Raw genomic sequence first — 22300 nt, forward strand, 5'->3', positions numbered from 1 at the left:
ATTTGTGGTTCACGCCTTTCAGTCATTTAACCCTTATTAAGGGCATATATGGTTTACGCTTTCAGTCACTAAATTCTAAGTAAGGTCATTTGAGGTTTACGCCTTTCAGTCATTTAATACTTTTTAAGAGCATTTGTGGGTTACGCCCTTAAGTCACTAAAACTTTATTAAACTAGTGTCAGAAACGAAAGAGTTTAAATGTTACATTCAAATGCATTTTATTTTCAGTCTTACAATTTATTTCGAAAAAGATCACATCACAAACAAATACATACGATTTGAAAAAGTGAACATACGATGCGTTCGTTGATAAGATCGCCCAAATTCTTAAGAAAGTTATACACGGCCTCTAAACGCCAGCTCCCCACTTTACGTGGTTCTTTCTTAAACTGTGGTGTTAGTCTTATTGTGATATAAAGGAATGGAATTAATTTATCTGTACACTGAAGCATAAAATAACTTTGATAGGTCTGTGTTTAGTACTGTTTACACGGGGAAAATTGAAGATTTTAATTTGCTGTGCTCTTTCCGACTAAAGAAAACCATGAGAATTTGACATTGAATTATGCTTGTTTGTCTAAAGACAATACAGTTATACCAACATATTGCACACCATTTTAAAGGTAATTGACTCTTCTTTCCATGTCACTTATTTAAAAATGGATTGTTTATATGTTGGTTGAGAAATTTACATAAAACTGGACTCTACCGTGAAATCGGATAAGTTTGAGTTACATACCTTGTTTCTTTTTTGTATATCAAAGACACTTTATATCTTCAGATGTGTTGTTTATCTCATTGTTTGTACCCAAAATGGTTTTAAACAACATTTAAGTGACAAACAATGATTCAGATGCCTGTGATGTATACTACATGCGAAAACAAAACTCTACGCGAACTACCTTAACCTTTTACTGAAAACTTTTTCGAAAACAAACGGCTAATAAAATCATGTTTTGACGCTTTAGAGCGGTTGTTATATGTTGTGCCGAAGAAACCTTACATACGGGTATCTGTAGCTCTATATCTTTGCTGACTAGGATCCGAGTGTTGTTGATCCAGTTAAACTGAGGGTACTTGGGTCGGATCCGAACGTCAGCCACGCCTTTCACGGGTTTACCGTACGTATACCTGAAGGAGTCGGGGAATTCAGTTGAGTAAAGTTAAAGAAACTCACTTCAGATTTTACTTTGCTAACATTTGTTTTCAAAGTTGTTGAACTTGTAAGTTATTTTCCTTAATGAACCGAACAGAAATTGGCAAATACACATTTTAACAGAAGTTTGTAAGGTGATTCAATTTTCAATAGCGCTACGTATGCCTTTCGGCAAAACAGACTCTGGGCATTTTCTACCAAATTTAATAGAGCTCTATTTTTCACTTTTGTTTATGTTTTATTATTTCAACAAGCACTGTGTTCACATATCACACGAACATATCTGTTTCAATGTTTGACCTTAAAAAACGTGAACGAGTCCCTTTAGTAGAGTCCATATCCGTTGAAATTTGAATTAAATAAACCTCATGCACTTTCACAAAGTGCAATAATTAAAAACCAATAATTTGTATGGTTTGTTAAAACCGTTTGTTTAGAAGCAATGGTTTTAAGCAGGATCTTAAATAACAATCGTCTAACAGAATATAAAAAAACCTGGTAATGTACACGGTGACCAATCATTGGAGCCATAACATTTTGTTATGTGTTGAAAATGGTCCGACGCGTCTTCCGTTTTAGTGCCAGTGAGTGGAATATGGATGTAAACAGTGAGTATGAGTTTCTTATTTTTCATTTTTAGATGTTTATACGAGTAAATTTTAAAAATTGGAGAATGTGGTTCAACATAGGAATGGCTATGAGTTGTTCTAAATGTAAAAGTTCTGAATAAAATTTAAAATCTGATCATCTAAAACTTGCATAACTTGCTAGACGTTAGTGTTGACAACGTAAAAACCTGGATTTTCGTGAGAATTGTTCTCGTACCTTAGGTTTAAGCATTTTCTTTACATGTGTGTGGCTTTTTTTATTGACAAAAGGTTGCCTCGTTACAAATTTTAGAACTTTATTTGTTATACTTGCTGCACTTTGCTCGATTTTCTGAACGTTGTAGTGCCAATGAATAGGTTGTGGTGCTCATGAATTGTAATTTAGTAGGAAACAAATTGTGAAAAAAACTGTAGCAATTTCGTAAAATGAAAATTAACTGAATCAATATCATTTAGCGATTCTAACGATTGTGTTTATATATTTTCAGATGGGTGTCTTTAAAGTGTCTTTTTTCTCGACATGAATAGCCCCGCCTCTGTTTCCCTTTAAAGACACCCATCTGAAAATATATAAACACAATCGTTAAATTTTGCCTTATAATACCTGGAAATGGGCGCTTTTCAAAATAATGAGGCAAAACTGTGACATAGGGTGTGAAAATTCAAACATAGTTTTCATGATTGTCACCTATTTTACATGAAAGTAAATACTTCAAATTACACGGAAATAACTTTGAGAAAGTATCAGGAAAGACAAATAAAAAAAATATTTTGACCTTAAATCCAAATATTGCAAACATTTCTAACAATATAGGGGATCTATAAAAGTGTCTTATGAAAAGAACCTAGCATAAATCAGATGCTTTTTCTGAATTTTATAATCAGTAATTGGTACCTGTGTGTAGTCATGTGCATAATAATTTAGTTGTTTAAGAAAAATAAAAAAAATAAACACATTTTGTCTAAATTTGAAACCAAAAATAAATTGTTACCTCACAAAGCTTTTGCTGTAATTAAAACAAGAATCTTTATAGACCACATACAAAATTTCAAGAATGTATTGTAATTTACAATTGCCAAATTTTTCATTTCAAAATTGAACTATTTTTCGGTGCACAGGGGACACATATTAAAAACCAATATAATATGTATTTATATTCACTTTTATGGTAATAAAACATTATTTGTGATCAACTTAAGACATTTCTGTGTATATGTTAGAGTGTATTCCTCAAAATTTCTTCAGTATCACATTTTTCACCACAATTTCCTCAAAATTCAACAGCATGTAATAATGCAAATGGAAAATAATGGCTAAGAGAACAACTTACAGCAAACAGTCACATATATAACATTTATTACTTCAAATTGAGTCCAAAAATAAGAAAATATCATCAATGGTAATATAAAGTACTAGAATTCATACATGTTTAGTACTTTGTTAAGTAATGGAAAGGGTGCACAGGGGACAAATCATAATGCAAGTAATATTTTTTAATGATATAATTATTTTTGTAACTTAACTTTTCCTGGTAAACATTTTTACAATAAGAGGAACTGTACTTTCAGTAAAGCTTGAAACAATACTGTAAATGTTTGAAAGATTACATTAGAGCCTACAAAACTAAATTTCCAATCAATGGAATGAAATATGTCCATAGAGTGGAATAAAATTTTTGGTCTCAATGCACCTGTTACCATTAAACACTTTTGTGAACATGTCTAAATTAAAAAATGTCTCCTTGCCTTTGGCATCCTACTCAATAGAATAGTATCTGTTTTATTAGGTATTATTCATGAATTAAATTCAAGTAAATTCTCAACTTTTGGTTTCCACAAGGATTTAAGTTCACCTGGCTTTGACATGGTTTTACTTTGGTCCATTTTTAGGCGCTCAACTTGCCAAAGACATTTCTTGCAACTCCACATATTCTTAGCATTGCTTGTGTACACTAGCTGCCTTTTTATTTTTTTCCTGATTTAGTTGGTGTGCCTTCTTTTCTTATGACTATGACTGACAGACATCACCAATTGTGTAATTTTCTACAACATGACTTATTTTAAGACCTTCACTTCGGTTTACCAGACGGTTAATTGTGGAGGCCCATGCCATGGAATCCCTCTGAAGGGGTTGTTTTGCATGTTGTGCTTCTTCTGAACTGATGCTGCTTCAACTGTGTGTGTTCATACCTTCTCATTTTAACCTTTCTCCTTTTATTGTGTCTGTCATTTTCTGGACTTTTATTGTTTCCTCATTTCTCTTCATTTTATTTCTCCTCTGCCCCTGCTTGTTTAGTTTCTCCTTTTCTTTTATTTGTAAATCATATATAGGATCTATTTGTCCTCTTTCTTAGGGTTTGAGCAATACCTGGCAAATTCTGCTCTTTTTCTCTGAGTATCTTGATCTCTGTCATACATTTTCTGCAACTTTTGATCTTTCCTGGTCATTCTCTGCGCTTCCTAGACTTCATTGTGTTAATGTTTTCAACAGTCTTTTCTTCATTCATTTTCATATTTTCTATGTGATCTCTTTGGAAAAGAAAGCTTAACTACAAGCTTTTCCATTAGGGTACTTATTTCCTGTACAGAATTATAATCTGGTATATGTGCTATCCATTAAAAAATGTCCCCTGTGCACTGAATTGAAGCATATAATTAAATAATAAAAAAACAGTATTTATAACACACTTACAATAAGTTGCTAAACTATCAAGTGATGCCTAAATATAACATACACACTTCTCAGAATGTGGAAATAGCACCAAATTTGTCAGTCATGACATTTTATTGAAATCTGCTAAAACAGGGTGCACAGGGAACATTACTTTAAACCATGCAGATGCTTCAAATCTCTGTATGTGAGAACTGTTTTTGCATTTGTTGTAACTTTCTTTTTCTGGGAAATACAGCAGAATATCATTTTATTGAAGAAATTATAGAAATCTGACAACTAACAACCGAAAAGGTGCACAGGGGACATTTTGGAGTAATACGGACAAAATAATGTATGAACTAATAAAACTATGTCATTTATATAAAACTGACAGGTTAAAGTTATTAAAATAACATAGTAATTTAATATGAATAGTGCTTAAATGGAATGGTAGTGTTTTCAATGTGAATTGAATATTCTATCTTCTTTTTTAAATGAATGGGGGTCCGCCATATGACATTAAAATTTGGTTAAGTTAATACATATTTTTTATTTGAAGTATGTTTTTTTAAAATGAGAAAGGGTTCAGTTACATAAATAACAATACCAAAATACTATATCTTTCAGTTTCAAAAAATAAAACACATTTGAATAAAGGTCTTGATGTAAAATGTCACACTTTTTTGGGTGCACAGGAGACAAATTTAGCAACATATTCTTACACAACTTTTTTGCTGGTTGAGCCATCCATTTGAAACTCAACAATTTTCTTAACAAGATTGATTGGCCCATAATGTGCCTGAAAACACTTCCCAAAAGTGAACAGAATAAAAGTTAGGAGAGATAAAAGAAAAAGCCTCATTATTTTGAAAAGCACCTAAATACAGAATTAGAATTACGACGATCATTTGCTATCAAGTATTAATTTATTAGACACCAAATGAACCTTAAAGTTGGCGAAGCAGTGTGGTAGTTGGTCATACTTTAAAAAGATCGAAAATGATATTGATTCAGTTAATTGTTAATTTTCATTTTATGAAATTGCTACAGTTTTTTCACAATTCGTTTTCTACAGGTACGAGAACAATTCTCACGAAAATCCAGGTTTTTACGTTGTCAACACTAACGTCTAGTAAGTTATGCAAGTTCTAGACGATCAGATTTTAAATTTTATTCAGAACTTTTACATTTAAAACAACACATAGCCCTTCCTTTGTGGAACTACATTCTCCAATTTCTAAAATTTATTCGTATAAACATCTAAAAATGAAAAATAAGAAGCCATACTCACTGTTTACATCCATATTCCACTCATTGGCACTATAACGGAAGACGCGTTGGAGCATTTTCAACACATAAAATGTTATGGCTCCAATGATTGTCCGTCGTGATGTAGTGAGTAAACTGAGTTTATGATATTTGGATTCATTTATTCAATTAATAAAATCAACAGAGTGTTCTTACTTGGCTGTGACGTCCCCTATAAAATCCCTGTCCCCCAGGCGACCGAAGGGTGGCAAGTCAAGAGACACCTCGAACTTGGGTAACACTGCGTATACACGAAGCCGAGGTTAGGCATAACTAATTAACTTTGCTCTATTTTAGGAAACATTTTATAACTTTATTTTTATGTAATAAATCAAACTATAATATTTTTTTTATAAAACAGTACTTACCGTATTCGTCAACTGTAAACGTTTTTTCCATAGATTCTGTCTGCAAAGATTACGAATACAAAATTAGTATTTTGTAAAGAAAATTACAAAACAAAAAGTAATTACTGAGACCACCTCAAGTCTGCGTTGAAATTGTGCTTCTTTCCAACATTTGTTACGCCGTGTTGTAAATGAAACGCAACAAGCAGAAATAGGTTTTGGAAGAAAACCAGAAATATGACGTCATAGTTTCCTGTAACCAAAAATAAATTGCGGCGGCTATGTGTGACAAAGTTTTAATGTCCATGTTGAATTTAAGATGGTTTACGCTTCTTTACACGAATAATGTAAAATTATTTGATGTGATGCTTAAAATTAATAATTCAAAAATGTACAATAACACCTATTTTTGCGTGTTACGGTTCAATTAAAGTACCACAATAAGTAACTGTTATTTGCATTTGCACAACATGGTCCCAGATAACCTACCCTTAATTTGACCTTCAGTCTCCAGTCACCTATGACAGGAGCATCCGACATGACCATATTGGACTCGAACACGCCACCGGAAGTACGGAGGTCAGCTTCTAGTACGGTCCACTGGTTGATCTTGTTACCTGCTGGGTCCTATTGTAGTTCGGTTGGGAGAAAATGTAAGAATGCGACAGTTTTTTTATTATAAAATCTGGTTGTTTTGGGTGGTTAAATTAAGTAATGGTGTTTTCATTATTGTGACTTACAGAGCTGTGCTGGAGTTCGTTTCATGTGTTGGAGCCAGACGCTATGTTTCATCAATCTTTGTTAACTACGAGTTTTGGTAGTGATTTCCAAAACTTGGCCGAATTTTGATAGTCACTACAAAAACTCGTAACACCCTACGAATTTTGGTATTGCATACACAATTTTTGTTTGATATGGACACACTGACTTAAAAACGGTTATGGCAAGGAGTGGATGTACTAATCAATACTAACAACAAAAACAACAACAATACTAACACTAGAATAATAATAATAATAATAATAATAATAATAATAATAATAATAATAATCATGAGCATGAGCAGCAGCCGCTTCAGTATAATCGAACCCGGCAATTATAAGGCGAGAAGCGGGTAGCTTTATCTTTAAAGACAATACTTAATTCGATAAAACAATGATTTAAAAGAAAGTGGCATCAAATAACCTAGCTAAGAAATTGTAACATCTAAATGTGCGCAAATGAAAGATAATTATTAAACTCCATTTGTACTTACATAAAGTTCAATGTTCATGTCATCAAAGATGACCCTGAGTTCGGACGTCACACCAAACACTCTGAAGTGCACTGCAAACAACAGCATAGTGAGATTTAACACAGTCTAGAGAACACGACAGGAACGAACGATTATATCTCGCTAGAGAACCAGCAAAGTTGTAACCCGGGATCACTGTTTCAACACGTTTCGCTAGAAAACCGCAAAAGTAGTTACCAGGGAATACTGTCTCAACCCGTGTCGCTAGAGAACCTCCAAAGTAGTTAACCGGAATCACTGTCTCAACCCGTTCAGCTAGAAAACCTCCGGAGTAGTTACCCCGGAACACTTCTAGATCCTTGTCGCTAGAGAACCGGCACAGTAGAAACCCGGGATCACTGTCTCAACCCGTGTCGCTAGAGAACCGCCACAGAAGTTACCCAGAAACACAGTCTCAACCCGTACAGCCAGAGAACCGCCACAGTAGTAACTCGAAAACACGTCTCAACCCGTGTCGCTAGAGAAACGCCACAGTAGTTACCCGGAAACGCAGTCTTAACCCGTACAGCCAGAGAACCGCCACAGTAGTAACTCGAAAACACTTCTCAACCCGTGTCGCTAGAGAAACGCCACAGTAGTTACCCGGGAACACTGTCTCAACCCGTGTTGCTAGAGAACCGATACAGTAGAAACCCGGTATCACTGTCTCAACCAGTGCTGCTAGAGAACCGGCAAACTAGCAACCCGCTAACCCTGTCTCAACATGTGTCGCTAGAGAACCGACACAGTAGAAACCCGGTATCACTGTCTCAACTCATGTCGCTAGAAAAACCGGCAAATTAGAAGCTCGCGAATACTGTCTCAACCCGTGTCGCTAGAAAACCGCCACAGTAGCAACGCAGGCTCCCTGTCTCAACCCGTACAGCTAGAGAAACGCTACAGTAGTAACCCGGAAACACTTCTTAAATTGTGTCGCTTAAAAAACCGCCACAGTAGTTACAAGGGAACCCTGTCTCAACCCGTACACCAAGAGAACCGTGCAGAGTAGAAACCCGCGAACACTGTCTCAACCCTTAGAGCTAGAGAACCGGCACAGTAGTAACCCGCGAACACTGCCTAAACCCTCAGAGAACCGGCACGGTAATAACCCGCGAACACCGCCTGAACCCGTACAGCTAGAAAACCGGCACAGTAGTAACCCGCGAACACTGCCTAAACCCTCAGAGAACCGGCACGGTAATAACCCGCGAACACCGCCTGAACCCGTACAGCTTGAAAACCGGCACGATTGTAACCCGCGAACGCTGTCTGAACAATTAGAGCTAGAGGTAGAGAACCGGCACAGTAGTAATCCGCGAAGGCTGTCTGGACCATTAGAGCTAGAGGACCGGCACAGTTATAACCCGCGAACACTGCCTGAAACCTAAGAGCTAGAAAACCTGCACAGTAGTAAACCTCGAACATGTCTGAACCCGTAAAGCTAGAGAACCGGCACAGTTATAACCCGCGAACACTGCCTGAAACCTAAGAGGTGGAGAACCGGCACAGTTATAACCCACGAACGCTGTCTGAACCCGTAGAGCTAGAGATCAGGCACAGTAATAAACCCGCGAACACTATCTGAACTCGTAGAGCTAGAGAACCGGCACAGTTATAACCCGCGAACACTGCCTGATACCTTAGAGGTAAAGAACCGGCATAGTTTTAACCCTCGAACGCTGCATGAACCTTTAGAGTTATAGAACCGCCACAGAAGTGACCCGCGAACACTGTCTCAACCCGTAGAGCTAGAGAACCGCCACAGTTATAACCCGCGAAAACTGCTTAATCCCATAGAGCTAGAGAACCGCCACAGTTATAACCCGCGAACACTGTCTCAACCCGTAGAGGTAGAGAACCGCCACAGTTATAACCCGCGAACACTGTCTCAACCCGTAGAGGTAGAGAACCGCCACAGTTATAACACGCGAACACTGTCTCAACCCGTAGAGGTAGAGAACCGCCACAGTTATAACCCGCGAACACTGTCTCAACCCGTAGAGATAGAGAACCGCCACAGTTATAACCCGCGAACACTGTCTCAACCCGTAGAGGTAGAGAACCGCCACAGTTATAACCCGCGAACACTGTCTCAACCCGTAGAGGTAGAGAACCGCCACAGTTATAACCCGCGAACACTGTCTCAACCCGTAGAGGTAGAGAACCGCCACAGTTATAACCCGCGAACACTGCCTAAACCCGTAGAGGTAGAGAACCGCCACAGTTATAACCCGCGAACACTGCCTAAACCCGTAGAGGTAGAGAACCGCCACAGTTATAACACGCGAACACTGTCTCAACCCGTAGAGGTAGAGAACCGCCACAGTTATAACCCGCGAACACTGTCTCAACCCGTAGAGGTAGAGAACCGCCACAGTTATAACCCGCGAACACTGTCTCAACCCGTAGAGGTAGAGAACCGCCACAGTTATAACCCGCGAACACTGTCTCAACCCGTAGAGGTAGAGAACCGCCACAGTTATAACCCGCGAACACTGCCTCAACCCGTAGAGGTAGAGAACCGCCACAGTTATAACCCGCGAACACTGTCTCAACCCGTAGAGGTAGAGAACCGCCACAGTTATAACACGCGAACACTGTCTCAACCCGTAGAGGTAGAGAACCGCCACAGTTATAACCCTCGAACATGTCTGAACTCGTAAAGCTAGAGAACCGGCACAGTTATAACCCGCGAACACTGCCTGAAACCTAAGAGGTAGAGAACCGGCACAGTTATAACCCGCGAACACTATCTGAACTCGTAGAGCTAGAGAACCGGCACAGTTATAACCCGCGAACACTGTCTGAACCCGTAAAGCTAGAGATCAGGCACAGTAATAAACCGCGAACACTATCTGAACTCGTAGAGCTAGAGAACTGGCACAGTTATAACCCGCGAACGCTGCCTGATACCTTAGAGGTAAAGAACCGGCATAGTTTTAACCCTCGAACGCTGCATGAACCTTTAGAGTTATAGAACCGCCTCAGAAGTGACCCGCAAACACTGTCTCAACCCGTAGAGCTAGAGAACCGCCACAGTTATAACCCGCGAAAACTGCTTAATCCCATAGAGCTAGAGAACCGCCACAGTTATAACCCGCGAAAACTGCTTAATCCCATAGAGCTAGAGAACCACCACAGCTATAACCCGCGAACACTGTCTCAACCCGTAGAGGTAGAGAACCGCCACAGTTATAACTCGCGAACACTGTCTCAACCCGTAGAGGTAGAGAACCGCCACAGTTATAACCCGCGAACACTGTCTCAACCCGTAGAGGTAGAGAACCGCCACAGTTATAACCCGCGAACACTGTCTCAACCCGTAGAGGTAGAGAACCGCCACAGTTATAACCCGCGAACACTGTCTCAACCCGTAGAGGTAGAGAACCGCCACAGTTATAACCCGCGAACACTGTCTCAACCCGTAGAGGTAGAGAACCGCCACAGTTATAACCCGCGAACGCCATCTCAACCCGTAGAGGTAGAGAACCGCCACAGTTATAACCCGCGAACACTGTCTCAACCCGTAGAGGTAGAGAACCGCCACAGTTATAACCCGCGAACACTGTCTCAACCCGTAGAGGTAGAGAACCGCCACAGTTATAACCCGCGAACACTGCCTAAACCCGTAGAGGTAGAGAACCGCCACAGTTATAACCCGCGAACACTGTCTCAACCCGTAGAGGTAGAGAACCGCCACAGTAATAACACGCGAACACTGTCTCAACCCGTAGAGGTAGAGAACCGCCACAGTTATAACCCGCGAACACTGTCTCAACCCGTAGAGGTAGAGAACCGCCACAGTTATAACCCGCGAACGCTGTCTCAACCAATAGAGGTAGAGAACCGCCACAGTTATAACCCGCGAACACTGTCTCAACCCGTAGAGGTAGAGAACCGCCACAGTTATAACCCGCGAACACTGTCTCAACCCGTAGAGGTAGAGAACCGCCACAGTTATAACCCGCGAACGCCATCTCAACCCGTAGAGGTAGAGAACCGCCACAGTTATAACACGCGAACACTGTCTCAACCCGTAGAGGTAGAGAACCGCCACAGTTATAACCCGCGAACGCTGTCTCAACCCGTAGAGGTAGAGAACCGCCACAGTTATAACCCGCGAACACTGTCTCAACCCGTAGAGGTAGAGAACCGCCACAGTTATAACACGCGAACACTGTCTCAACCCGTAGAGGTAGAGAACCGCCACAGTTATAACACGCGAACACTGTCTCAACCCGTAGAGGTAGAGAACCGCCACAGTTATAACACGCGAACGCCATCTCAACCCGTAGAGGTAGAGAACCGCCACAGTTATAACCCGCGAACGCCATCTCAACCCGTAGAGGTAGAGAACCGCCACAGTTATAACACGCGAACGCCATCTCAACCCGTAGAGGTAGAGAACCGCCACAGTTATAACCCGCGAACACTGTCTCAACCCGTAGAGGTAGAGAACCAGAACCGCCACAGTTATAACCCGCGAACGCCATCTCAACCCGTAGAGGTAGAGAACCGCCACAGTTATAACCCGCGAACACCATCTCAACCCGTAGAGGTAGAGAACCGCCACAGTTATAACCCGCGAACACTGTCTCAACCCGTAGAGGTAGAGAACCGCCACAGTTATAACCCGCGAACACTGTCTCAACCCGTAGAGGTAGAGAACCGCCACAGTTATAACCCGCGAACACTGTCTCAACCCGTAGAGGTAGAGAACCGCCACAGTTATAACTCGCGAACACTGTCTCAACCCGTAGAGGTAGAGAACCGCCACAGTTATAACCCGCGAACACTGTCTCAACCCGTAGAGGTAGAGAACCGCCACAGTTATAACCCGCGAACACTGTCTCAACCCGTAGGGGTAGAGAACCGCCACAGTTATAACCCGCGAACACTGTCTCAACCCGTAGGGGTAGAGAACCGCCACAGTTATAACACGCGAACACTGTCTCAACCCGTAGAGGTAGAGAACCGCCACAGTTATAACACGCGAACACTGTCTCAACCCGTAGAGGTAGAGAACCGCCACAGTTATAACTCGCGAACACTGTCTCAACCCGTAGAGGTAGAGAACCGCCACAGTTATAACCCGCGAACACTGTCTCAACCCGTAGAGGTAGAGAACCGCCACAGTTATAACCCGCGAACACTGTCTCAACCCGTAGAGGTAGAGAACCGCCACAGTTATAACCCGCGAACACTGTCTCAATCCGTAGAGGTAGAGAACCGCCACAGTTATAACCCGCGAACACTGTCTCAACCCGTAGAGGTAGAGAACCGCCACAGTTATAACCCGCGAACACTGTCTCAACCCGTAGAGGTAGAGAACCGCCACAGTTATAACCCGCGAACGCCATCTCAACCCGTAGAGGTAGAGAACCGCCACAGTTATAACCCGCGAACAATGTCTCAACCCGTAGAGGTAGAGAACCGCCACAATTATAACCCGCGAACGCTGTCTCAACCCGTAGAGGTAGAGAACCGCCACAGTTATAACCCGCGAACACTGTCTCAACCCGTAGAGGTAGAGAACTGATAGAGAACCGCCACAGTTATAACCCGCGAACACTGTCTCAACCCGTAGAGGTAGAGAACCGCCACAGTTATAACCCGCGAACACTGTCTCAACCCGTAGAGGTAGAGAACAGCCACAGTTATAACCCGCGAACACTGTCTCAACCCGTAGAGGTAGAGAACCGCCACAGTTATAACCCGCGAACACTGTCTCAACCCGTAGAGGTAGAGAACCGCCACAGTTATAACCCGCGAACACTGTCTCAACCCGTAGAGGTAGAGAACCGGCACAGTAATTACCCGCGAACACTGCCTAAACCCGTAGAGGTAGAGAACCGCCACAGTTATAACCCGCGAACGCCATCTCAACCCGTAGAGGTAGAGAACCGCCACAGTTATAACCCGCGAACACTGTCTCAACCCGTAGAGGTAGAGAACCGCCACAGTTATAACCCGCGAACACTGTCTCAACCCGTAGAGATAGAGAACCGCCACAGTTATAACCCGCGAACGCCATCTCAACATGTAGGGGTAGAGAACCGCCACAGTTATAACCCGCGAACACTGTCTCAACCCGTAGAGCTAGAGAACCGGCACAGTTATAACCCGCGAACACTGTCTCAACCCGTAGAGGTAGAGAACCGCCACAGTTATAACCCGCGAACACTGTCTCAACCCGTAGAGATAGAGAACCGCCACAGTTATAACCCGCGAACACTGTCTCAACCCGTAGAGGTAGAGAACCGGCAAAGTTATAACCCGCAAACACTGTTTTAACCCGTAAAGCTAGAGAACCGGCACAGTAATAAACCGCGAACACTGCCTAAACCCGTACAGCTAGAGAACCGGCACAGTAATAAACCACGAACACTGCCTAAACCCGTACAGCTAGAGAACCTGCACAGTAATAAACCGCGAACACTGTCTAAACCCGTACAGCTAGAGAACCGGCACAGTAATAAACCGCAAACACTGCCTAAACCCTTAAAGCTAGAGAACCGCAACATTTATAACCCGCAAACACTGCCTAAACCCGTACAGCTAGATAACCGGCACAGTAATAAACCACGAACACTGCCTAAACCCGTACAGCTAGCGAACCGGCACAGTAATAACCTTCGAACACTGCCTAAACCCGTACAGCTAGAGAACCGGCACAGTAATAACACACGAACACTGCCTAAACCCGTACAGCTAGAGAACCGGCACAGTAATAAACCGCGAACACTGTCTGAACCCTTAGAACCAGAGAACCGGCACAGTTATAACACACGAACACTGTCTGAACCCTTAGAACTATAGAACCGCCGCAGTTGTTACCCGCGAACACTGCCTAAACCCGTACAGCTAGAGAACCGGCACAGTAATAAACCACGAACACTGCCTAAACCCGTACAGCTAGAGAACCGGCACAGTAATAAACCGCGAACACTGCCTAAACCCGTACAGCTAGAGAACCGACACAGTAATAAACCGCGAACACTGCCTAAACCCGTACAGCTAGAGAACCGACACAGTTATAAACCGCGAACACTGCCTAAACCCGTACAGCTAGAGAACCGGCACAGTAATAACCTGCGAACACTGCCTAAACCCGTACAGCTAGAGAACCTGCACAGTAATAACCTGCGAACACTGCCTAAACCCGTACAGCTAGAGAACCTGCACAGTAATAAACCGCGAATACTGCCTAAACCCGTACAGCTAGAGAACCGGCACAGTAATAAACCGCGAACACTGCCTAAACCCGTACAGCTAGAGAACCGGCACAGTAATAAACCGCGAACACTGCCTAAACCCGCACAGCTAGAGAACCGGCACAGTAATAAACCGCGAACACTGCCTAAACCCGCACAGCTAGAGAACCGACACAGTAATAACCTGCGAACACTGCCTAAACCCGTACAGCTAGAGAACCTGCACAGTAATAAACCGCGAACACTGCCTAAACCCGTATAGCTAGAGAACCGGCACAGTAGTAAACCGCGAACACTGCCTAAACCCGTGCAGCTAGAGAACCGGCACAGTAATAAACCGCGAACACTGCCTAAACCCGTACAGCTAGAGAACCGGCACAGTAATAAACCGCGAACACTGCCTAAACCCGTACAGCTAGAGAACCGGCACAGTAATAAACCGCGAACACTGCCTAAACCCGTACAGCTAGAGAACCGGCACAGTAATAAACCGCGAACACTGCCTAAACCCGTACAGCTAGAGAACCGACACAGTAATAACCTGCGAACACTGCCTAAACCCGTACAGCTAGAGAACCGGCACAGTAATAAACCGCGAACACTGCCTAAACCCGTACAGCTAGAGAACCGGCACAGTAATAAACCGCGAACACTGCCTAAACCCGTACAGCTAGAGAACCTGCACAGTAATAAACCGCGAACACTGTCTAAACCCGTACAGCTAGAGAACCGGCACAGTAATAAACCGCGAACACTGCCTAAACCCTTAAAGCTAGAGAACCGCAACAGTTATAACCCGCGAACACTGTCTGAACCCTTAGAACCAGAGATCCGGCACAGTTATAACACACGAACACTGTCTGAACCCTTAGAGCTATAGAACCGCCGCAGTTGTTACCCGCGAACACTGTCTTAACCCGTACAGATAGAGAACCGGCACAGTAATAAACCGCGAACACTGTCTGAACCCTTAGAACCAGAGAACCGGCACAGTTATAACACACGAACACTGTCTGAACCCTTAGAGCTATAGAACCGCCGCAGTTGTTACCCGCGAACACTGTCTTAACCCGTACAGATAGAGAACCGCAACAGTTATAACCCGCGAACACTGTCTGAACCCTTAGAACCAGAGAACCGGCACAGTTATAACACGCGAACACTGTCTGAACCCTTAGAGCTATAGAACCGCCGCAGTTGTTACCCGCGAACACTGTCTTAACCCGTACAGATAGAGAACCGGCACAGTAATAAACCGCGAACACTGCCTAAACCCGTACAGCTAGAGAACCGACACAGTAATAACCTGCGAACACTGCCTAAACCCGTACAGCTAGAGAACCTGCACAGTAATAAACCGCGAACACTGCCTAAACCCGTATAGCTAGAGAACCGGCACAGTAATAAACCGCGAACACTGCCTAAACCCGTACAGCTAGAGAACCTGCACAGTAATAACCTGCGAACACTGCCTAAACCCGTACAGCTAGAGAACCTGCACAGTAATAAACCGCGAACACTGTCTAAACCCGTACAGCTAGAGAACCGGCACAGTAATAAACCGCGAACACTGCCTAAACCCGTACAGCTAGAGAACCGGCACAGTAATAACCTGCGAACACTGCCTAAACCCGTACAGCTAGAGAACCTGCACAGTAATAAACCGCGAACACTGTCTAAACCCGTACAGCTAGAGAACCTGCACAGTAATAAACCGCGAACACTGTCTAAACCCGTACAGCTAGAGAACCGGAACAGTAATAAACCGCAAACACTGCCTAAACCCTTAAAGCTAGAGAACCGACACAGTAATAAACCGCGAACACTGTCTAAACCCGTATAGCTAGAGAACCGGCACAGTAATAAACCGCGAACACTGTCTTAACCCGTACAGATAGAGAACCGGCACAGTAATAAACCGCGAACACTGCCTAAACCCGTACAGCTAGAGAACCGACACAGTAATAAACCGCGAACACTGTCTAAACCCGTACAGCTAGAGAACCGACACAGTAATAAACCGCGAACACTGCCTAAACCCGTACAGCTAGAGAACCGGCACAGAAATAAACCGCAAACACTGCCTTAACCCGTATAGCTAGAAAACCGGCAAAGTTATAACCCACGAACACTGCCTAAACCCGTACAGCTAGAGAACCGGCAAAGTAGTAACCCACGAACACTGTCTGAACCTTTAGAGCTAGAGAACCGCCACAGTAGTAACCCGCGACTATATATATATACATCCCGTGCCACTCGTCTTGTGTCCCATCAACAATTTATATACATTGTTATTTAACTTCACTATCTCTCAAAGATAGAAAACACAAACTCACACTGTTTTACAAAATATATATTTAGTTTGCTCCTACGTACCCATTGTCAATGCTCGGAAAGAACAGAACAGGATAGAACAGATCACAATAAATTCGATCTTAAACAACTCAAACAAATATATACAATGAAATTGGTAAAAATGACCCTTGATAAGTAATTTTATGCATATATACATATATTATCTTATTAAAGATTTTTTGCGATCAGTCACAAATAATTGTTTATAAATAATCAGAAATAATTTGACAAAATAAATTAACATGTTTTAGTAGCTAAATATTTTATTTTAATTGTTTATTAAAGGAAACATCAAAGTTTCATTCTAGTTTATCTTAAATATAGCGTGTAACAAAATTAGTTAACTGTATCTTGTATATAATGAATTACTAGGATGTTAGCATTTTGGTGACGTTTTTTCTTAATTTCTGTTTTCTACAGAAAATAAATTGGACTTCTGGCCTATAAAATACAGATTCGCCTTCTGTTTACAATTATGTTGTTGTTTTAGACCAATGTTTAATCTATTGCAAAACATGTTCTCCATGAAATGTATTACCAAATAAGGCACCATCTCTTACCAGTCTGCCCGGGCTTGTAGATGGCTTTGTTCGTCTGTACGAAGATGGAGAGGCTCTTGGCGTCATACTCCAGGCTGGTCGTGTTGTCAAACTGAAGACCGCCAGTCCCTCGGATCCGCAGCTGGTACCTCCCTTCCTGTAGCGTCTCTGGGATCTTAGTGAGTGGATAGATACTTGTAACGAGCTGTCAGGTTAGTGCTATGTTTATACATTGTTTTTGTAAATAATTGTAATGACCGAATTTGCAAATTACGCATGAAGACAAATGTATCCAGTGAACATATTTGCCTTCCATCTAATGTTATCTATAATTTATCATTGCAATTGACTTGCATTGCATATTTTACATTTAAAAACAGGTGGTAATATCTAAAATTACCGATTTTTGGACCCATTACATTGAAGATTATGTTAAACTAACTTTAGGTACACATATGTAGGCCAGAAAACAAAAACAAAATTAATTATGATCAAAATGAATGCCGTTAGGGCCATTCTGTGAATGTGTTGATCTGAAACGCAATACTCGAAAGTACGATGATGAAAACGCGAAATCACGAAACTACGATGGTGAGCTGGACGGCATCCCAGCTCGACATTGGAAAATATGAAGCGAATTTTTAATGTCGAGCTTGATGGAATCCTAGCTCGACATTTGATATTGTAAAGGAACTCTTCAATGTCGAGCTGCAATGTCGAGCTTCACGGCTTCCCATATCGACATTCGATAATGTGAAGCGAATGTTCAAAGTCGATATCCGCTTGGCGGAATCCTAGCTCGACATTAGATATTATATAGCAAATCATCAATGTCGAGCCGGAATGTCGAACTGAACGTAATTCTATCTCGACATTCGATATTATAAAGAAACTCTTCAATTCCAAGCTGTAATGTTGAGCTGGACGGCTTCCCATCTCGATAATATAAAGAGATTTTCAATGTCGAGTTGAAATATCGAGCTTAACGGATATCCTAGCTCAACATTTAAAATTATTAAGGAACCATTCAATATCGAGCTGGACGGATTCCTACCGAATTTCTAATGTCGAGCTGCAATGTCGAGCTGGACGGAATCCTAGCTCGACATTCGATATTTAATAGAAAATAATCAATGTCGAACTGCAATGTTCATTTGGACGGCATCCTAGCTCGGTATTCGATATAATATAGGCAATTTTAAATGTCTAGCTGGAATGTCGAGCTGGACACAATCCTAGCTCGACTTTCGATATTTTATAGGTCATTTTCAATGTCGAGCTTGAATGGTGAGCCGGACGCAATCCTAGCTTGACATTCGATATTATATAGTGAATTTTCAATGTCGAGCGGGAATGGCGAGCGGGACGCAATCCTAGCTCGACATTCGATATTTTATAGGGTATTTTTAATGTCGAGCTGGAACGGCGAGCTGGACGCAATCCTAGCTCGACATTCGATATTATATAGTAAATTTTCAATGTCGAGCAGAAATGGCGAGCTGGACGCAATCCTAGCTCGACATTCGATATTATATACCGAATTTTCAATGTCCAGCTGCAAATATAAAGCGAATATCAATGTCGAGCTGCAATGCCGTGCTGGACGGGATCCTAGCTCGACATTTAATACTATAAATTAATTTTTCTTTGTCGAGCTAGAATGTCGAGCTGGACGGAATCTAAGACCTTTAAAAAATACCTATTTTATAGAAATTTTAGAAGTTTGACCCCTGAATCGTTAATTTGTTTATTTGACTTTATTAAAGTCGTTGGCTGCATTATCGCTTGACCCCCACCGTGACACCATAACCACTTTTTGTGTGTTAAAATGCCAAAATTGGCATGAAGTGACAGCAATTCACAATCAATTCAGACATCTAAAGATTGGATGAAACAGATTAAGAAACAAGAGATCCGGGTCCGATACCCTAGTTCTATGCGTTGGATTAGAGCAAGACTGAGTATTCCATTTTCCCAGTACTACCCTTTACATGTCGACCGCTATAAGTCATCGGTTGTCGAGCTAGGAAGACGTTCTGCGTGTAATTCAAGCTCGACAATGAACATTCCTTTTGTTAAATCGAATGCCAAAGTATGATTCCGACCAGGCCGAAATTAAGGCATGACATCAAAGATTTCCTATATAATATCGAAGAATGCCATGCTAGAATTTCGTCCAGCTCGCCATTCCAGCTCGACTTTGAAAATTCGTTTTATATTATCGAATGTCGAGCTGAGATGCCGTCCAGCCCGACATTACAGATCGGCGTTGAAGATTTCCTAAACAATAGCGAATGCCGAGCTAGGATTCCGTTAAGCTCGACATTCCAGCTCGACATTGAAGATTGACTTTGTTTTCGAACTTCGAGCTAGTATTCTGTCAAGCTCGATATTGCAAATCCACATTGAAGATTTCCTATATAATATCGAATGAGGAGCTAGGATTCTGTCCAGCTCGACATTCCAGCTTGACAATAAAATCACAACGTAATATGTACTGTCGGGCTAGGATTCGGTTCAGCTCGACATTCCAGCTCGACATTGAAGATTGCCTTTAAATTGCCGAATGTCAAACTAGGATGCCGTCGAGCTCGACATTGCAACGATATATATACTCCGTCAATAATATCGAATGTCGAGCTAGGATTCTTTCAGTTCGACATTGCAGCTCGACATTGAAGATTTCCTATAAAATATCGAGTGTCGAGCTAGAATTCCGTCCAGCTCGACATTGCAGCTCGACATTGAAAGTGCCTATGTGATATCGAATGTCGAGCTAGGATTCTGTCCAGCTCGACATTGCAGCTCGACATTGAAGATTTCATATATAATATCGAGTGTCGAGCTAGAATTCCGTCCAGCTCGACATTGCAGCTCGATATTGAAGATTGACCTTATATTATCGAATGTCGAGCTTTGATGCCGTCCACTCGACATTGCAGCGAGATATTGTAAATTCCGTTAATGATATTGAATGTCGAGCTAGGATGGCGTCCAGCTCGAAATTGCAGCGCGACATTGCAAATTCCTTATATGGTATCGAATGTCGAGCAAATATTCTGTCCAGCTCGACTTTGCAGCTCGACAGTGAAGATTTCCTTTATATCATCGAGTGTCGAGCTAGAATTCTGTCCAAGTCGACATTCCAGCTCGACATTGAAAATTCCCTATATTATATCGAATATCGAGCTAGGATACCGTCCAGCTCGACTGTGAAGCTACTCAGTGAAATCTTCCTATATATTATCGAGTGTCGAGCTAGTATTTCGTGCAGTTCGACATTCCAGCTCGACATTAAAAATTCCCTGTATAATATCGAATGTCGAACTAGGATTCCGTCCAGCTCGACTTTGCAGCTCGACAGTGAAATCTTCCTATATATTATCGAGTGTCGAGCTAGTATTCCGTCCAGCTCGACATTCCAGCTCGACATTGAAAATTCCTTATATTATATTGAATATCTGGCTAGGATTCCGTCCAGCTCGACATTGAAGTTTTTCATTGAATATTTCCTATATTATAACGAATGTCGAGCCAGAATTCCGTCCAGCTCGACATTCCACATCGACATTGATATTCGCTTTTAATGAACAGTATTTCAATTCAATTCAAAATGCGTGATAAAAGCTTCAGTTGAAGACATGATTCAATGACTTAATAAAAGCACCGCTGAAACTGACATTTTGTCAATTCTTCTATGCGCATGCGCACCGGACAGCAATAGTACGATGATGAAAATACGACAGTACGATGATGAAAACGTGATAACGATGATGAAAACACGACAGTACGATAAAAAAAAACGCGAAAGTACGATGATGAAAACACGACAGTTCGATAAAAAAAACGCGAAAGTACGATGATGAAAACACGACAGTTCGATGATGAAAACGCGACAGAACGATGACGAAAACGCGATAGTTTATCGCAGTTTATCGCATTATTATCGCGTTTTCGTTATCGTACTGTCGCGTTTTCATCATCGTACTGTCGCGTTTTCACCATCGTAGTTTCGTGATTTCGCGTTTTCATCATCGTACTATCGAGAATCGCGTTTCAGATCAACACATTCATAGGCGATGGTCCTAACGGCATTCCGTTTAAAATAGGCATGTGGTTGTAATATTTTAGTACACTTAAACTTTGAAGTATGTGATGTTGGTTACCCGAAACTTTATAATTGTTTTATTATATACATACCGGTAGTAGGATTGTTTGAGAATTTGTGTCAGACAAGATGACGGTCTCAGAACTAAGCGGCTCGACAGGACCGGAAGTGGTTGTTGTTGTTGCCGCAGTCGTCGGTGGGTCCGCTTCCTGCATGCCCTGTAGCATAGGCATAGGCCGTGGGCGCCATATTTCAAATTCGAGCTCCGGGGCAGGCTCAAGAAGTGCGGCAACTGTGACTGGGGATGGAGGTTGCGCAAGTAGCTTCCCTTCGATCGTAAGAGCATTACCCGACCGGATTGTGTTTGAGGAAATAAATAAGAAGGAACTGAAAAAAGAACAGTGGAAATGTCAAATTTCGTTCAACTGTGCCACAGGTTCAAGAAAGTATGCAGCCAGTCCGGCGATCGGACCCGGGACCCATGCAAGTCATATGTTATACATATTATGTAAAGAGTGCGGATAATTTACAAACATTACGACCCGTACACATTACAAAAATGGCATTAATATGCTACCATCTTTAGTAAAAGTTCAGTGTTTGTGAATTTAAAATTCCCTTCTAAAACTGTATATGAACGTGCAGTTGTTTTGTGCATTAGAAAGTAAGAAAAAAGACTTCGCAGACTTTTGGCCGTTAGGACGTTTGAAATCACACTTACTTCCTGTGAATTCATAGA

The 22300-nt window shown here is 41.9% G+C and overlaps 1 protein-coding gene across 2 annotated transcripts in view; it reads right to left on the bottom strand.

The window, feature by feature from the left end:
• The window catches only part of LOC128228398 (CD109 antigen-like), a 130341-nt gene that overhangs the window by 60303 nt on the left and 47738 nt on the right, over positions 1-22300 (bottom strand). For both annotated transcript variants that reach the window (XM_052939699.1, XM_052939698.1), the window contains exons 3-9: positions 21654-21948; positions 17475-17628; positions 7328-7398; positions 6562-6699; positions 6094-6133; positions 5882-5966; positions 1008-1131 (exon numbers count right to left, since the gene is read on the bottom strand). In XM_052939699.1, the coding sequence (XP_052795659.1) occupies positions 1008-1131; positions 5882-5966; positions 6094-6133; positions 6562-6699; positions 7328-7398; positions 17475-17628; positions 21654-21948 (907 nt within the window). The remainder of the gene's footprint in view (positions 1-1007; positions 1132-5881; positions 5967-6093; positions 6134-6561; positions 6700-7327; positions 7399-17474; positions 17629-21653; positions 21949-22300) is intronic.

Source organism: Mya arenaria, chromosome 3 (genome assembly GCF_026914265.1).
Source record: "Mya arenaria isolate MELC-2E11 chromosome 3, ASM2691426v1".
NCBI classification, from domain to species: Eukaryota; Metazoa; Mollusca; class Bivalvia; order Myida; family Myidae; genus Mya; species Mya arenaria.